Below are 19295 nucleotides of genomic sequence, written 5' to 3' on the forward strand. Positions count from 1 at the left end.
ATCTCCATTGCTAATCATCTTAACTGATTGGAATGGAAGTTACCATTTCTCTACTTACTGGTTTTGCAAATGGCTACCTCTGTGACCTTTGGCAAGTCATATAAGCATTTCCATATCTGTAAAATCAGAGATTTAGACTAGACTAGAATCTAGTCATTAGATCATATCTAATGTTCCATCCAGTACTGAATCCTGTGATGTTGTTGATATATAGTTTACATATGTCTTTACAAGTATGTGAATAGCTCCCTAATCTGCGGTGTTCTTTTTTAACTTGTCAAAAAACTGCATTTATAAGTTGACTGAACTGTGATATCAATGACAAAGGGATGAGAGCCCACATTTCTTGACCATTGTATAGGTATATGTATATTAATCTTAGGTATTTTCTAAACATAGAAGATCTTTCCTTGATCTCTCTTGATTACTCCTTTAGCTGTCATCTTATGACTCTCCTCTCCATTCATTGTTAAACTACAAAGAAAGTTCATATTCGTCTTCAGTTTCTCACAATTCAGTTCACTCACTCGTCCTTTGCAATCTGGCATCTATTCTTAGCAGTCTATTAAAACTATTGTCTACAACATCTTTTAAATGTCCCTTTCTTAGTCTTCATCCTACTTGCTATTTTTTGTGGTATGAAATTGCCAACAAACTCTACTGGATACTCTCTCTTCCCTTGGCTTTCATGACACTTTCCTGGATCTCTTCTTAGCTCTCCCCCCCACAGACAATGTCCTCAGTCTCTTCTGCTGGCTTCATTTTCCTCCTGACCTTGGAGTATGAATGTCTTCTTAGGGTTTATCTTCATCTCCATCTCTCTTCTCTTTACATAGACTCTCTTGCTGGGAAATCTCCCTTATTCCCATGTCTTATTTTATTTTTTAAATTTCTTATTCTTATTCATATTATTTTTTATAAAATCCTTACCGTCTGTCAGATAATTGATACTATCACTTCCAAGGCATAAGAAATACTAAAGGCTAGGCAAATGAGGTTAAATGACTTGCCCAGGGTCTGTGATTTAAAAAAAATGAATATGCTATCAATATCTAAATGGCAATTCAGAAAGAATTCAGAAAGAAATCTTGTTTCATGATTCATTGCAATGAATGTCTCCTATTGTGTTCAAAAAAACATAATTTCATCTAATTAATATAATTCCTGAACTAAGCTTCTAAATCTTGGATTCCTCTCAACTCTAGGCCTGCCTCTTTATCAACTTTTCCCATGACTTATAATTTTTTTTTTCAGATTAATCAGCAGTCTTTCTAGTGAGCCACAATACTCCTTTGACCTCTAGTACTTCCTTTTGGACTGCCTAGTGGACATATCCATATACATGTAGCACTGGAACCTCAAATTCATTTCCTCCACAACTATTATTATCTCTTCTCCAGTACTTTCTCTGCTTCCAACTTCCCTATTTCTATTTAGGTATTTAGGATCTGTTCCCTTTAGGTTATTCTCATTGCTTCTATCCAGGTTCAGAGATACATTGATTCTAATATGTATTTTAGTATTTGTTGGTCTCCCTAGCATTTGGCAAATATTAGGCACTTAAAAGCTAACTGATTGATTGGCTGCATTCCCTGTCTGCATTCTTCAATCCTGTCCAATCCATTCTTTATTCAAATGACAAAACAATCTAAGTACAGGTCTGCCCATGTCACTCTCCTGTTCAGAAATCTTAAGTAACTTTCTGCCCCCTAGACAAAATCTGGACTGACTCTTCAGCTTGGCTCTTTTGGATCTTTGTAATCCAGTTCCACATAGATTTAAAGTCTTATTTCACACTGCTCCTCTTCACTAATTCTATATTCCAGACAAAGGCTTTTAGGCTGTCCCCTGATTTTTTCTCTTTGTGTATTCTTTTGGGTCATGTGCAGAATATGGACCATCTACATTCCCATCTGTAAGAATTCTTTTCTTTAAAAAATTAATTCAAGTACCACCTCCTCTATAAAACTTTGCCTTATTAAATAAGGTGACAAAAGTGATTTCTCCCCATCTGATTTTTTGTAGTTCTTTTAGATTTTTCCTTTGTCTTTCTCATAGTCTAAATTCTAATATACTTATTTCTATATTTGCCTTATTCCTCTTGCAAACACTTTCAGAACAGAGAGGGTGGAGATAATTTTATTTTTCATCTTAGTAGTACTCAGCTGTAAGGGGGCAGTAAGGTGGTTAAGTAAAGAGAGAGTCAGGCTTAGAGATGGGTTCAAAACTGGCCTTGGACACTTCCTAGCTATGTGACCTTGGGCAAGTCACTTTACTCCATTGCCCAGCTCTTACCATTCATCTGCCTTGGAACCAATACACAGTATTGATTCTAAGATGGAAAGTAAGGATTGGGGAGAAAAGCAAAACTCAGGCCTAATCAAGTATCATTGACAAAGTTGGCATTCAATAAATATTTGTTGAATTGAATTATATATCTCCATTTGTAAATAACTATATAAATGTATGTCAAGATCTTTTTCATATTTCCAAATCCACTAAACATGAATAATCAAATTTAAAAATATGTTAAGGTTGAAAAAATAAGCAAAAGATGCAAAAAATTTTTAAAAGCAAAATTCTTGAGATACCTATAGTACCTAGATTAAGAAATGAAATAACAGAAAACAGAAGTAAAAATTGCAAGCCCTTCAATAATAAGGATCAATACAAATCCCTGTATTCACAAGAAGTATAATTTACATTGATATAGAGTCTTGTGACTTATGAAGTTTCTTCCTCACGACTCCATGAAGTATATTATTTCCGTTTTAAACTTGAAGAAACAAAGGCTCTAAAAGATTTAGGGACTTGTACAGTGTTACATAGCTAATAAGTAGTACAGTTTGGAGTTGAATTCAGTTATTTAATCAGCAAATTAATTGCTGTTCTATTTACCAAGATTCCATGAATAACAGGCCATTGCTATGGTTTGCCCATAATTATTAATATTCCTTGTTAGCTATTGCATTAAAATTATACTCTAGACCTCTTTTCACATCACATCAAAGGTTTTGAGGTTTGTGGTTCTGATTTCTTTTTGTTTAAAAAAAACTATAAACTATATATAAGAACTTTGTTTAAATTTAGAATACTTTATTTATCTTTAATTAATTAATTGCTTAATTAATTAAATATAGTTTTCCATGGTTACATGATTCCCCATTCCTCTTCTCTCCCTACTTGTGGAGCTGACAAACAATTCCACTGAGTTATACATGTATCATTATTCAAAACCTATTTCCATGTTATTCATATTAGCAATAGAGTGATCATTTAAAGTCAAAATCCCCAATCATATATCTATTGAACCATGTTTTTCTTCTGCATTTCTATTATAAGAACTTTTAAATAAATGTTTTAACTTATACATTAATGATTCATTTTGAAATGTCCTAGGTTGTTTAGGTCTCAAGAATTTGCAATTGCTTTGCAAAGTCCCTTCTTAGCCTTTTACAGTATTGGCCTACTATATTGTATTAGCTTTATTATTGTTAGAAGGACAATTATAATTCATTACCCATCCTTAAACTCATGGGCACAGGCATCTGAAAGGTACTATGAAAAAGTTCATTCAAGAGGGAGAAATTGTGAGAAAGGCATGGGGTCTAGGCTAGCCTGAATTTGAAAAAATAAAATTAGAGATAAGAATTCTGATGGGACTGGTTGAAAGCAGAAGGCAGTTGTGTGGGATGAGATTCCATGTGTAATTCTCAGAGTGGTATTTGCCTTGTAACCCCAATTTTCAAGATCCCTTAGTATTAATATTCCTTAGACTAAAACTGCCTGCCTACCACACAAATTTTTCCTGACCTATTTTCAAAAACTTTGAGAAGAGTTTATCTGTAGCCTGGGAAAGATGCTAGCTCTAGAAGAGGGGCAAGATAAGCTGAAGGAGGAAGGAACAGGGAGTTCCAAATGTATCTTTAGTCTCCCAAGGTTGAACATCACATGATATTCATAGGTTTTTGATCATGGGGGTCTTTAGGGGTTGTGAAAAATCACATGTTCAAGATTTGAAATGCCACAGTGTCCTCCTCCCTTCCCCCTGGGGGATTGGACAGAAGGAAAGAGGAGAATCTTGCATCAAGATTATTACAAAAGTCTGTCATTGTACTTAGAAGGAGAGAGGGCATTTCCCCCTGAGCAAACAGCTTGTGTAGGCAGAATCCCCTTCCCTACCCTTCCTCTCCCACTCACTGCCCCTTCCCGGCTATTTTCTCCAAATAAAGCTGCATTTTTTTTTGCAAGCTTCTTAGCTAGTGTCCTGTCTGCTCATTAGAATGATTTCTGGGAGAGCTAGTTCCCCCCAAATTCCACTTCAAACATAGTCATAGTAAATCCATTATTCAGAAGAAACCTGGCAGAAATGAGCTTAGTCAAAATGGGGAGTAGAATTTCTTAGACATGGTGAGAAAAGAAATCATTATAGATACCATGTCTTTTAAAAACATATTTTGAAATGTTATGTGATACTTCATAATTTTTTTTGTCAAGTACTTCAGTCTTGATTTAGGTTATTCTGACATTCACAAATACAATTAAATGTATTTTAGGCTAGATAATGCATATAATCTTCACTGACTACCAGTTATACCTACCATGCAAATTCTCTCAATTTACAGTTTGTAGCTTTTGGGGAATTGCCCAGAGCAAAGGGTCAAATCCTTGCTATCTTCTAGTCCATAACAGTTATAATCATGATTTTAGGCAGGCCAGCAGTTAATTTCAGTGGGTATATAGGGTGAAGATGGGGTGGGGGGGTGGTGACAATAGTGTCCTCCCCAACATGTCAATAGCACGAGCTTCTGAGAGCTGTAGACCCTGAGCAGGCAGAACCAGGAGTCCTCTCATCCAGCCAGCTAGCTCACTCCACCTTGTGCCCAAGGTGCACCCACCAGTACCGCTCCCCTGCAGGGCTCTGGAGCTAAATGCACTTCTGAGCAGCACATAAACTTTTACTAACTTTCACAGTGTTACTCCCAAAACATTTTTCTCTCTTCTTAACACTCTTGGTTTACTGAGTGCCTGAAACAAAATCAAACTTCCAGATTACTTCATTTCTATCAACTGTGCCCTTACTATTTAAATGTGTTCAAGACTCAAGAATTGTGCCTAATTCACATTCCAATTCATGACACTGCAGAAGCTGACATTCTCATCCCTGGAATGCCCTTCTTCACCTCTGCCTAGCTACCTTTAAAGCTCAACTTATATGCTACCTCCCACCTTCCTTCCTTCCTTCCTTCCTTCCTTCCTTCCTTCCTTCCTTCCTTCCTTCCTTCCTTCCTTCCTTCCTTCCTTCCTTCCCTCCCTTTCTTCTCATTACCTTCCATCTCAGAATCAATAATATGTATTGGTTCCAAGGCAGAAGAGTGGAAAGGACTAGGCGATGGGGGTTAAGTGACTTGTCCAGGGTCACACAGCTAGGAAGAGTCTGAATCCTAGGACCTCCCATCTCCAAGCCTGGCTCTCCGTCCACTGAGCCACCTAGCTGCTCCCAGGAGACCTTTCTTGATCCAGCTGCTAGTGCCCTCTCCATTACTTTGTATTTACGTGCATAAGATCAAACAAAAATCACACACACACACACACACACAGACACACACACACACACACACACACACTGACAAAAACAAAATAGCCCTTGCTCTATAGGAGTCTACATTTTATGAGAGGAAGAATTATATACATATGTATGTTTATATATAGAGACATATATATATATATACATAGTATATTACATTGTACATATCATATGATATATAAGAAAAATTACTATATTCAATGTATTAGGATAATTATACAGCATGTTATATAATAACAATTATATAATATGTTATGTGGATTGAATAATATAAAATATGATAATATATTGTGTTTTATATTATAGAAACTATACAATCTAAAACAGGCATATATGTGAACTACATAATATATAAATTAAATATATAAATTGCTTCCTTTAGTAGAATTCCTTTAGGGCAAGGACTACTTTGCTTTTGATCTTTGCATTCCCAGGGCTTAGTACAGTGCATGGCATAGGGAAGGGTGAAGGCTTGGCGAACCATTGGTCCATCTCACAGCCAACAGTAATTCCAGTTGCTGGTATCTGGTCTCTGTGTGAGCTCCTTGAGGACAGAGATGACACAGGCTGTACATTGAATCCAATTAGATTCTACAGAGAAGGACTTTTGACACAACTGACTTATGCATATGGTTTAGATTCAGGTGACAGAATACACCTTAACAATGAGATCCCAAACTTCTGAAAGTCTAAAGGCAATCAACAACAGAAGTGTCTCCCAGTCCTTAATATCAAAGCCCTTAGAATAACAGAGAAATGGTTGCTTATTTTCATGTCAAACATTTGCATAATTTGAATAAATCTCTCACATGTCTCTTCTGTCTCAATATCCATCCCCTTCTTTCCACTCCTACTACTACCATTCCAGTTCATTTCAGGCACTCATCATATCTTGGCTTGAGTAATAGGTTCATAACTTGTCTATTTGCCCCCAGCTTCTCCTTTTTCCAATCTATCCTTCATTAAACTTTAAAAATAACTTTTCCTAAAGCCCAAGTCTGCTATTTTCTGCTCAAAACTCTTCAGCATTTCTTTCACTTACAGGATAAAATATAAACTCTTTAGCCTGACAATCAAGACTATTCACAATCTAGCTTTAGCCTACCTATTCCATCTTATTAGATATTACTTTCCTTTATGCACAGTATATTTCTCCAAACTGAACTCCTTTTCACTTTCCTGATCATTTCTTTTTTGGTCCAACTCTTGTACCTTAATGTAGGGCATTTCTTTCCATTTCCCCTTTTGTATTTAATCTTCTCTGATCTCTACAGCTAGAAGTAATCTCTTCCTCTTCCAATTTGGAATGCCATTCTATTTTGTAAATGCCTTGGCTCTGAACTAGCTAGAGTTGGCTTACTATTAAGGGGAAGCACAGTAGTGGGGGCACATGAGCTATAATTTTGGGAGTATAGACACACACTCTTTCCCTAGAACCTAAGAGTGGCAGTGTTAGCTACCCTCCTGGGTTGAGGAAGGAAATTCTTCATTGCAAACACAAGTACTTTTGAGGTGGAATTACATGTACTTATGGTAACCCTATGGAGAAAGTAATATAAGTAATATTAGTTACAATTTACAGATGAAGAAACAAGATTCCTAAACACTGTGACTTTTTTTTTTGGTCAATCAACTAGTGTTTAAGCTATGGTTCAAAAGTTATACCTCCTAATTCCAGTTTTGGTGTACTGAACTTATCTTACTCACTAGATTAGATGCTCTCTTAGAATCAATACTGTATATTGATCCCAAGGCAGAAGAGCAATAAGGGTTAAGTGACTTGCCTAGGGTCATACAGTTAGGAAGTGTTTGAAGCAAGATATGAACATAAGTACACCCATGTCTAGGCCTGGTTCTCAACCCACTAAGCCATCTAGGTGTCCCTGAATACTGCCATTTTTCATCTTCATATCTGGAGTGTAAAGCCTAGGTGCTTTAATGATTTCTTATTTACATTCCATTAAGAGTATTGTCGGAAAATTCATACTATACTACCTTCCCTTATGAGCTTAGTTTTGCATGACTCAGAAATTTCAGAGTAACAATTTTATTCATTAAACAAAAATACAAACATACTTTACTTATCAAAACATTGTCAAGATGCTCTTGATTAATTTTGTTTATAACTGTTGGAATGAAAAACTTAGAGAGTATGTTCTTTCATATTTAAATAATAGTTCTCTCATATTAATATTTTTTGTTTTAATCTGTATAGGGAGCTCCCAGGGATAAAACATTACCAGTTAATAACAGCAACTGCTTTTAAACTCATGTTCTAAGTGAGGTTAAGTGACTTGCCCAGTATAACACAACGAGCACATGACAGGGCTAAAATCTGAGCCTGGGGATTCCTGACTCCCAAATGAACTCTCTACCACCTACTTTTCACATATTAGTCTTAAGGTCTATATTATTATTACTAAATCACTCTTCTATAGTATTACAATATGATTATAGATTATTATTAATGAATGTTACTGTTGTTAGTATTAATCATTATATTTGTCCAACTTATTTTTAATCCTGAAGATTTAAATTTTAAACACATACAAAAGTTAAATAATTTTAGAAATTTCTATCTACCTTTTTGGTGGATTCCAAATTGAATTTCTTTCTTTTTTTTTTTTTGACCTAACATGGAAAGCTCTTAGAATGTAGATAAAAGTTGGGTGATGGCATAATAGGAATATAATTTTTTTTGGCATAGCTACTGAAATTATAGGGGAAAAATCCTCATCTCATTCTGTGGGGTTTGTACCCTCAGATTTTAGCCATTTGCCTCTATCTGGTACCTTGTTCTCCTTCCAGTGTAAATTCGAGGTTCATATATACTGGGAACAATTTCAAAGAATCTGTGAACTTGGATGGTGAAAAATGCATGTTTTTCAGTATAATGAAATTCCTTTGAAATCCTATATATTTTATTTTATGCATCTAAAAACAATTATTCTGAGATCTCCCTTGCCTTTACCAGCTTGCTAACAGGGTCTAATATACACCCCTCCCCAAAAGGACTAAGAAATTCTGTAATAAACCATATACGTTTTTCAATACTGCTCCCACCTCGAATCTTGAACTGACTTAATAGTCAAGATTAATGGTCTAGCTTCTTATATTTAGTTTATTTTATGCTAGTATCCCAGTTGTCAATATGTTCTAAGTACCCAGCTTTTTGTCACTTCAGAAACTGACTACATACAGATCAGCCTGAGTTTTTAGCAGTCAGATGAATCCAGCAATTCTTTCTTCTTTTATACCCTTTTATATTGATTATGACTTATGCGTACGAATATTTGTCCTCCTTTCCATAAGACATTAGCTGAACTAGTTTAGGGACCTTGACATTATCTGTTTCTGAGACTGCTACTAAGACAGTGTATCCAATCCTGTATTGTGATCCAAGGCTATATTGCACTTTAAACAGTATATAGAATTTATTTAAAAAATAAGTCATTTCTTGATTACACATGTGTTTGTAATATTCCTGGAACATATTTAATTTGCCATTGTAATAATTTTCCCTATATTAAAAATGATCACTCTTGCTAAAATTTTTCTTGTATAAAATTCCATAATCAGAGAATTCATAAATTATATACGATAAAAAATATATCCATAGCTTTCAGTCAGTCTTGTGTTGGTTAGAGTATCAAAATATTATGTTTGGCCTAAATTGCTTCATAGAAAACAGGCATAATATTGGGGGAAAAAAGAAGACTCAAAATATGACAAGTTGAACAAACTTCTGATTCTCAATTTCTTTCCAAATAAGCTCCCTTCTTTTCCTTGTGTTCCTGAGGCACTACTATTTTTTAGTCTGGATTAGTCTGGACAAAAACTTAATAATCCTACCATTAGAGATACTCTTTAGTTCTTAATGTGGGCCAGAGACACAAAACTTTCCCATATAATCTCTGATGAATGATATTTAAAAGTGCATTTCTGTAATCACAAAAAGGAAACAATTTTCTAGGTAGTCATTTAACATTAAAAATATTTTATTATTTCTCTAACTATATGGGAAAACAGACCAAAATATTCCAATTGCATAATAATAGTTATTTGTTATTTTAATAATAAAGAAATCTTTAATAGAAAATAGCAATTTGTTTTCAATATAGTCTATACTCTATCAATGAACACAAAATTGCTCTTTGAAACTCAAAGCAATATAGGCATAACTTTTAAATAGAAATGCAAAACAAGAATTCTAGGAGTCTGGGGGCAGCTGGGTAGCCAATACACAGTATTGACTCCAAGACAGAAGGTAAGGGTTTAAAAAAAAAATAATTCTAGGAGTCTTCATTTCCTGTAGAATAACCCGATAGATTGGAAGTAACAGTAGATTTTGGAGTTGCCATAAGAATACATATACCATGTTGCCTATGACTACATCACAAACATGTAAGCAGATTATAAAGAAAAGTTTTTTTGATAATGATTTGTTCACTACTTAATAAGCTTAACTCTGCTAATGAATCCATCAAAAATCTCATGCTTAGCTGATAATTTAAAATGATAAAGCTAGCCTTATGGAATCACTAGCAATCTATAAGACATCCTCAGTATTTAAAATAAAATACCACAAGCCATTTCCTATGGAACCTAAACCAGACTTCATACATATTAAACTTAAAGAAATTTATAGTGTAGCCTATATGTTTTATCAACTACGTATGATTTAATTTGTTAGTCTCCATTGGTTCTAAAATTTAAAAAGTTAATATAAATGATCAGATTACCCTTAGAATATTAATTTTACTTCTAATTTTAGCTAAAGCTTATCTTATTGTGTGATGGTTAAGAATGAATATATAAGAAGATTATAAAAAAATAATGGTCACATTATGTTTTCAATAGCCTGGGCAGGAAAAGATACTTCCTTTTACAACAACAATAATAAGGATGATGATGATGATGATCATGATCATGATAAAGAATCAAAAGTCCTAGTACACAATTTTGCATGTAATATTATTAGTTGAGTGATCTGCAGTGATAACAGAGATATTCTATTGCCATCATCTCCTCTTTTTTCACAGACTTCTATAAATAGAGAATGAATTTTGAAAGAATTCATTTTTTAATGCATAACATTCCTTTTAGCCTAAGACTTTGAAGATGTAAGGCTTACTGGTCTGAGGCTAGGACATAATGCATATTATAATCATGTCTCTCCTCTGTCCTAGGTTTGTTGAGTCACCTTCATTTCTCTGCCTTAAATCCCTCACCCTTTGAATTAGTTATAAATCACACAGTTGCTATGTAAAGCAATATTGACCTAAATCAAGCATACACACAGCAGATCAATATTTTAGGAAGGAATTTAGTGATACATATAATTTTTTTTAACATGAGTCTCCTTTTGGTCCTTTAAAATGTATTATCACAGTATCACGTGCTGTTAGCACAACATACCATAATGAGAAATTGCTTCTATAGTAAAATTTGTCACTACATTTGTGAGCTTCAGGAAGGCACTCTATGAGGATTCCATTTTCTCATCTATAAAATGAACTAGTTGGTCTCACAGGTCCCCCTCTAAATCCTTTTATCTTTATAGTAGATTACCAATTCATATTCAGGTTCTACACTGTTTTTCCCCCTTCAACTTCCTCGTTTATGTTCTGGGGAGGAAATAACATGAAGACCACAGGAAAGATTTGAGCTAAAAAATACAAATCAATTTGTAAACATGAAGTAAGCTAGGAGGTCTTTGGCAAATTTTAAGGCAAAGCTAAGGAGAATAATCAGTAGGAATGGAAAGCAGAAAATCCTGAATTTGCCACTGATTTGGCACATATTTACAATGTCTCAAAATAACAGAATCATAGAGATAACCTTTGGAACTCAAAGGAATTAAAATAAAGACCAGTGAGAGAAAACCTACTTTTACACAGTTTGTAGCTAACTTCAGGATTCAGTACCCTAAAAGGCTGTAGAATCAGAAGATGAAAACAGATCCAAAAAAGGTTTAGAGAAATTCAAAAATCCTTTAGTGGTAAGTTATGGGAAAATTGTGAGGTTCAGGAAGTCCCTAACTATTTGGGGTTAAGGAAAGTAACTACCAAGTTGGCTTCCTAAATATCTCTAGGTTTCATGGTCAGAGACAAAATCTTACTTGGATTTTCTAATGTGATGTAATATTTCTTATGCTCTTATATTTTCTCATCTATTCTTATGCTTTTGTGTCTTGAATAAGTTATTTGACATTTCTGTCAGGGATCACTTTGATTCTTTTATTTTTAAAAGTCCCTATTTTAATATTACTGATTTCTTATAGTAATATTTAGCAACAGTTTCTACTGTTTCTACTACTAGAAACTTTCTACTACTGGAAAAATCATTTTTTATCTTCCTGGTCAAATTTTATGGGTTCATTGTGAGAATTATGTGTCATCCTACAACTGTGTAAAAATTTTGCCATTTTGAGGAATAGCAAGAAAAAGTACATTTAAGAGAATATGTATTAGGAGACATCTGTATATTCTCTCTTCTCTCTCCAATTTCGAACAGGCACCACCCCCAACTGGACATAACATACACAATCTGTAATAAAAACTCACCACTACTAGAAGCATCATTCAGATTTAGCAGTCCTCCTCCTAACCCTCTGTAACTATGGTAACTGTAGGTCCCGTTTCCATTGATATACAACACCTCCTGTGTGCTAGAAACAGCTGATGTTGAATAAGTGACCTGGGCCGCCTCTTGTTTATATTGTTTGTCAGCTGAAGCAGACTCGTCCTGAAAAGACAATGTTTCATTATAGGGTGTCAAACCATTGTTATATCTTTCTTGGAACAGGACTTTCTTATTTTGTTATCTACATTTCTGCAAATGATGCCATTGGAAAGGGGAAAGGGAGTATATTCAACCCGAATGAATATTTTTGAATGGCTTGGTGCTAAAACCAAGGAACCAGACTCATTTAAGAATGGTGACACAGCACTTTACTTCTAGACAAATTCAAAATAACAATAAAAGGAAAAGACAAAAAAGAACAATTCTTCCAAATGGTCTCTTGAAGTCTTTTTTGGGTGTTGCATTAGTACTTGGAGAACTGGATACAAATCTTTTTGCCCCAGAGAACCTGTCAAATCATAGAGAAACGAAATGGCACAATTGGCAATAAACTGGATATCTTTGCAAATCGAGAAACTGAGACGGAGTGAATTCCTCACATCACCATGAAAATGCAAAAGGCCCTATTCTATAGGGCATATGTGACTTTATTTGGCTCTTACTTTTTTGCTTCTAACTTGCTTTATGACTGCAGAGACAATATAAAACAAATCACTGGTGAATTCTGATGAGCTTTTTTAGTCATAATCTGAAGAATTTTGCAGCCCATTAACTTTATGGCACATGTTTAACAGAACAAGCAACTTTAAAACTCATTTTTGTGGCCCCAAATGCTTGGAAGAGAGTAAACATGAAATAATGCAGCTCTGTGAATCCAGGGATACTGTCACATTAGGAGCAAGCCCCAATTTTTCACAGGACGAAAGTAGCTCCATAACGCATAATAATGTAAAATTCTCATTGTACCCTACCTTGATCCTGACTTGTGAAAGACAGATCATCTCCAGTCTGTCTCTATTATCCTCACACTGAGATGTTCACCTGGGAACCAAGCTTTTTTCATTAAAGTGAGACACTTTTTATGTTTTCCAAAATGCAATTGTGAAATAAAAAGGGAAATAGTTCAAAGGCAAATAAACTGTAATAATGCTTAACTAAAAGATTCAGTCTTTGAGATTCTAAGAAACTAAATTTTCTTCTTAAGGGTCTTAACATGGAGTCAATAGACTAGTTTATTAGAGGACTTCAGGGAGTGTATGAATTTGGATAAGGAAAAGAATACATGGTTATTTTCACTAATTTCTAGCTAAAATGGAGCATTTCCTTTAATTATGAATATAGGCAACAAATACTATTTTGAGAAAGGGTTCATAAGCTTCAGCAGACTCTGGACAAAGTCTATGACCTACTTAACCCCCCCCCCCAAGACTCCCTGGTTTTAGAGTGACACTTTTAAGGTGAGCATGTTTTCACCATGGAATCCACATATTATCATCTCTTCTTGATACCTCTAATATTACTTGAGGTAGTTTGTAGCCCAGTGGAATAGAGGGCTGGCCTGGAGTCAGAAAGATCTGAGTCCAAATCTATCATCAGACATGTTCTAGCTGTGGGACCCTGGGCAAGTTACTTCAGCTCAGTCCCAGTTTCCTTAATTATAAAATGAGGATAATAGCAGCTCCCAGGATAGTCATGGGGATCAAATGAGATAATGTTTGTTTCAGTACCAGGAATGGAATAAATGCAATATAAATGCTTATTACTTTCTTTTCTCTTTCCCTATCCAATGGGGAGGAGGTTAGACTTTTAATGGAAAAGTTAAGCTTCAACATAGTTAACATATCTCTGCCAGTCACCCCATCTCTGTTGAGGTAGCCTTGAGAAGGTTGTTGTCTAAAGAAAATTCAGTGTTCTGGAGGAGAGTGCTAGCACTGGAGTCAAGAGCTCTTCATTTGAGTCCAAGCTCTGATGCTTCATGGCTGTGTGTTCATGGTCAAATCACTCCATCTTACTGAGCCTTATTTTTCTCATCTTTAAAACTGGTATCATTATATAACCGACATCACAGAGTCATTATGGAGAAAGTGTTTTATAAATGGAAAGAACATTAGGCTGGAGGGTCGGCATATGAATTCATGTCCTGGCTTTTCCTATTTTGATGACTCTGAGTAAGTTAGTTGACCTCTATATTCCTGTTTCTTTAAAATGAGCAGGTTAGGCTCCATGAACTCTATTATCTCTTCCAGATCTACAATTCTATGTCACATTGATTTTAATGGGGCAGATCAGAAGCTCCATTGAAAAAAAATGTTTCTATTAGAAAAAGAGAGACATGTGATGTATAATTTACATTTCCTTTCCTTGATGGGCTGTGTTCTTGTTGATGGGAGAGAGGGTTGTGCAATCTGAGGATCTTCACAAGTATGTTTCTTGGAGTCCTGAGCTCCTGGTTAGGTTTCCTATGGCAAACAGCCCTGAGGGGAAGATTCTGACTGAAAGGAGTTCAATTTTAAACCCAGTAAAAACTGCTACAGCTGGCATGAGTGGCACAGAAACACAGCATCCACTGGCAGCTGTAGTCAACTTGATTATAAATGATAGCTTTACCTGCCATGATAGCAATAAACCTGGCCAACCAGATGGGATGGTACCCCATATGTCACCTGCCACAATATCTTAGCATCAATTTTTAGAATCAAATACTGGAAGACAGTTTGGGGAAGATTTTGACAGGCCTCCTTCACTTTATTCCACTTCCCTGTGAAGCTGTTTTTTGTTTTGTTGTTTTTTTCCCCTCACAACAAGAGATATCCACAGAGGATCTGTTCAGGCTATGCATACATCTTCATTTTCTATGCTGCTATTACCAAGTAGCCAATGAGCCCTTGAAGATGTCTGAACAGGATGAATTTCAAAGCAATTTTCTAAGGTCATTAAAGGACTGCTCATGAACAATATCTTCATTATTGAGGGTGGGCGTACAGCTACATCTTCTTTTGAAAATAATGACCCTATATGAAAAGGAATTTTTTGGTTTCAAATATTAAGGAATTACTACTCTCTGGATATATACCAGAACCATTTCTTTTGGTTGGGGAAACCAAGTCATGCTCATAAAATGTATTCACTAGAGAAGTGTCTTCCTAATGAGTTAAAATGTGGGTGGGATTTTCACCAGTAAACATTCTCTTGAATTCCTTGTATAGTAGAATTAATCTCTGTTATTAACTTTGTTATTTTTTTTTCTTAGATTTGCCTCTGGCTTTTTGTTATTAAGTATTGCTCCAAACACAACAGTAACAACACTGAACAGTCAGATAATTAATACCATTAATAACCAAAACAGGCCTTGTAGGCATTCATTTGTATTCAAACATAGATTTGCATTATTGATGTTCCTGGCATCAGCTAAAGTCCACTATATGTTCCATTATACAGCATATGAAAATTTTCACAAAGAAAGAAGCTGTCCCTTAGCCAATAGCTTTAATATAAATTTAATTTATTTTATCTTGGAAGATCATTATTATCAGTAACAGAGGAAAATCACTTTTATTTTTCATTTAATGGCAGAAAAAAAATTAATATCCCTTGGAGTCGAGTTTTAGCTCGGACAGCAAGTTTCAACAATCATTAGTTTCCAATGTTCCCTGACCTGATGTTTTTGTTTCTTGAACTGGTGTGAAGATCAAATTTTCAAAAGAGGTTGACATTGTAACTTAGGGATACAAACTTCAAGGTTTGCCAGTACAGTGACTTTTCATTCATTTGAACAGAAAACACACACACACACATGCACACAAACATGAATCCTTATCCCTTTCTGATTAAATTTTTATACCATGAAAAATAAAAGGTAGTCATAAAAGAGACAAAAATACAAATGATAGTAGCCACCAAAACACGATCAATTGGAAAACACACTGAATGTTTCTGTTTATACGAATCATTGACTAAGAAAGACATGGCAGACCAAATAAATGTTAGGTGACTTCCATAATTACATTTTAGACAAACTGCTCAATACCATTTTGATATATGTCAAAAGAAAGAACTTGTCTCCTACTTAAGCATGAGGGAATGAATTGTAATAGCATGGGCAATTATTTATAGCTGGGGTTTGATTGAGAAGGGGTTAAGCTGGTTCAGGCTAACAAATACTCCACTGTTCTCTACATAGCTAAAGAGGTCCCAGTGCGCAGGGGGAGAAGAAATTGACATGGAAGTCCAGCTTTGGCTCCCAAGTCACATTTTACCATTTTCTATATTACAACACATTCCTCAGAAATCCCCAAATAAACAGTGTTATATAGAGAATAATCCCATTCATTCCATTCTAACCTTTCAAGAAATATGTTTTTTGCTGTTTTTGTTTTTAAACTAAAGTATGGCAAATGTTCCAGTAGCATTGTCTCCTGATAACATTATCTGCTTCATCACAAATCTATCTTATTTCATCTTTTAATATACTGCTTAGCACATTGCACTTAGTAATGACTCAGTAAATGTTCCCTCTCTCTCCTCTCCCACATTCCCTCCCCTCCCCTTCTGTTCCCTCCCTTCCCCTCCCCTCCCCTTCCCTTCCCTTCCTTTCCTTTCCCTTCCTTTCCCTTTCCTACCCTTCCCTTTCCTTTCTTTTCCTTTCCCTCACTTCCTCTCTTCCCTCCTATATGTTCTTTACCCCATCATTAATTTCAATCAACCTACAAAGAACTCCAGAAAATTTCAAGTTCTATATCAAAGCACAAAAATACTGTTATAGATATTCACTACACTGTCTGAACGTGAATCTGAACTTGGTGGGATTTAAAGTAGAGTTATTTACAATATAAATTTCCAGATATAGTGGAAATGTCCAATATGTTGCAGAAGACAAATTATGTTCTGAAATGAACTAGGAATAAAAATCTTGGCTTTATATATCTATTCACAAATGTACAAAGTATATGCAATTTATAAGGTGAACTGGAGATCCTAACAGAACGAGATATTTGACTCCAGATATCACTGAGATATGTGGCACATAACCCATGATGGCAATATTGATCTAGAAGAGTATACAGAATTTTAAAAAGAACAGGAGAGATTAAAATAGATGAGGGTAGTGTAGTACTGAGTATAAAATACTAACAATTGGAAATTTAATAACCATAGTGGGGATGCTAAGGGGCAGAAAGTATTTAAATGGAGGAAAAGCAATGGAAGAAATATAAGTGATATTGTTATGTGAGTACACTAAAGAATACCTGGATAAAAAGAAAAAAATATATTTAAAGAATTCAGGAAATGTATCCTAAATCTAGTATAGAGTACAAGAGGAAATTATTATCTCAACATCTGCTAGAGTGTTCTGTCTGCCCAAAGCATAAGAGCAAATGAATTCTTGACTTGCCTTAATGAAAATTTTATTGGTCAACAGAGAAGGTGATGAAGAGAACTACTATTCTACACCAGATTCTGACTAAGAAGAAACTGATTGTTAAAGTAGAAATGAGATCCTTAGAGGAAAGCAAGCACTAGATCTAGAATTTGTGATAGAAAATAAGAGGAAGGAAAGGCATAATTTGACAGCCTTCTTTTAGTTTAGAAAATAAATGTGATAGTCTTCAGGGAAAGGGTAGGTCAGATTCCATGAAGTCAGAGGTCAGTTTAATGGGAATAGAAAACTATTGAGAATTAAATAATGAAAGTGGCAAAGATGAAAAAATATACCACCCATTATATCAAGGGAATGTTAGGGGAGTTATCTAAAAATATGGACTTGGATGCATTGGAAATTAATTGACCAATTTAGATTTTAATAGCAAAATAAGAAAGGTGAATATTAAAACTTTGCAAAGTTCTAAAAATGATTATATCCCATGCTTATCTAGTTCTTAAAGGTATATAAAGATTTTTATTTACATTATCTCATTTGGTCCTGGGTCAGTGTCATTATTAGTCTTGCTTTACCGAAGTGGAAAGTGAGACTCAGAAAAATTAATTAATTTGCCTGGGGTTCCCACAGGAGATGGTATCTGAGGCAGGATTTGAATTGAGATCTTCTTGATTCTAGGTTCTAAACTTTATCCTTGGGGTCATCTAGGTGGCTTAGTGGATTGAGAGTCAGGACTGGAAACAGAAGGTCTTGGGTCCAAATATAATCCCAGACCCTTCCTAGTTCTGGGACCCTGAGCTAGTCACTTAATCCCCATTGTCTGGCCTTTACCACTCTTCTCTAACACCACACAGTATTGATTCTAAGAAGGAAGGTAAAAGTTTTTTTTTTTAAACCCTTACCTTCCGTCTTGGAGTCAATACTGTGTATTGGCTCCAAGGCAGAAGAGTGGTAAGGGCTAGGCAATGGGGTCAAGTGACTTGCCTAGGGTCACACAGCTGGGAAGTGGCTGAGGCCAGATTTGAACCTAGGACCTCCCATCTCTAGGCCTGGTTCTCAATCCACTGAGCTACCCAGCTGCCCCTGGAAGGTAAAAGTTTTAAAAAAAAACACATCATTTCTTATGGCACAATAGTTTTCCATTACAACCATATACCATAGTTTGTTTTATTTTTCCCATTCCCCAAATGATGAATGCCCCTACAGGTATTCATCCATTCGGAAATGGATGAATAAGTTGTGGTATATGGTTGTAATGGAAAACTATTGTGCTATATGAAATGACAAAGGGAGTTAAGAAAAATCTGTAAAGACTTACATGAGCGGATGCAAGTGAGTGGAATCAGAACAATGTATATGGTAACAGAAAGATTGTATAATGATCAGCTATGAAGGATTAAACTATTATAAAAAAAACAAGGTTCTAAGATAACCCCCAAAGGACCCATGACAAAAATCATTATCCATGGCCAAAGAAGGAACTGTTAGAATCTGATTTTATACAACATCCTTCATTTTATTTCCTTCATGAGTTTTTTATTGTATATGTGATAGCTTTCTTCAGTCATGACAGGGGGAATATGGAAATGTATATTGCATGAAAGCACTTCTATAACCTATGTCAGAATATACACACTTTATTCTGTAGGGGCATCCATCATTTGGGGAATGGGAAAAATAAAACAAACTATGGTATATTGTTCTCTATTGTGCCATAAGAAGTGATGAATAGGCAGTTCAGAAAAA

General features: G+C 35.2%; 1 protein-coding gene across 5 annotated transcripts in view; it reads right to left on the reverse strand.

Annotated features, from left to right (window-relative positions):
* The window catches only part of NOL4 (nucleolar protein 4), a 438053-nt gene that overhangs the window by 11822 nt on the left and 406936 nt on the right, over window positions 1–19295 (reverse strand). For 4 of the 5 annotated variants that reach the window (XM_001380265.5, XM_016431542.2, XM_016431541.2 and 1 more), the window contains one exon: window positions 12154–12334. The exons of the other annotated variant lie outside the window; for it this stretch is intronic. In XM_001380265.5, the coding sequence (XP_001380302.2) occupies window positions 12154–12334 (181 nt within the window). The remainder of the gene's footprint in view (window positions 1–12153; window positions 12335–19295) is intronic. 5 annotated transcript variants of the gene reach the window in all.

Source organism: Monodelphis domestica, chromosome 3, assembly GCF_027887165.1.
Source record: "Monodelphis domestica isolate mMonDom1 chromosome 3, mMonDom1.pri, whole genome shotgun sequence".
In the NCBI taxonomy this organism is placed as follows: Eukaryota; Metazoa; Chordata; class Mammalia; order Didelphimorphia; family Didelphidae; genus Monodelphis; species Monodelphis domestica.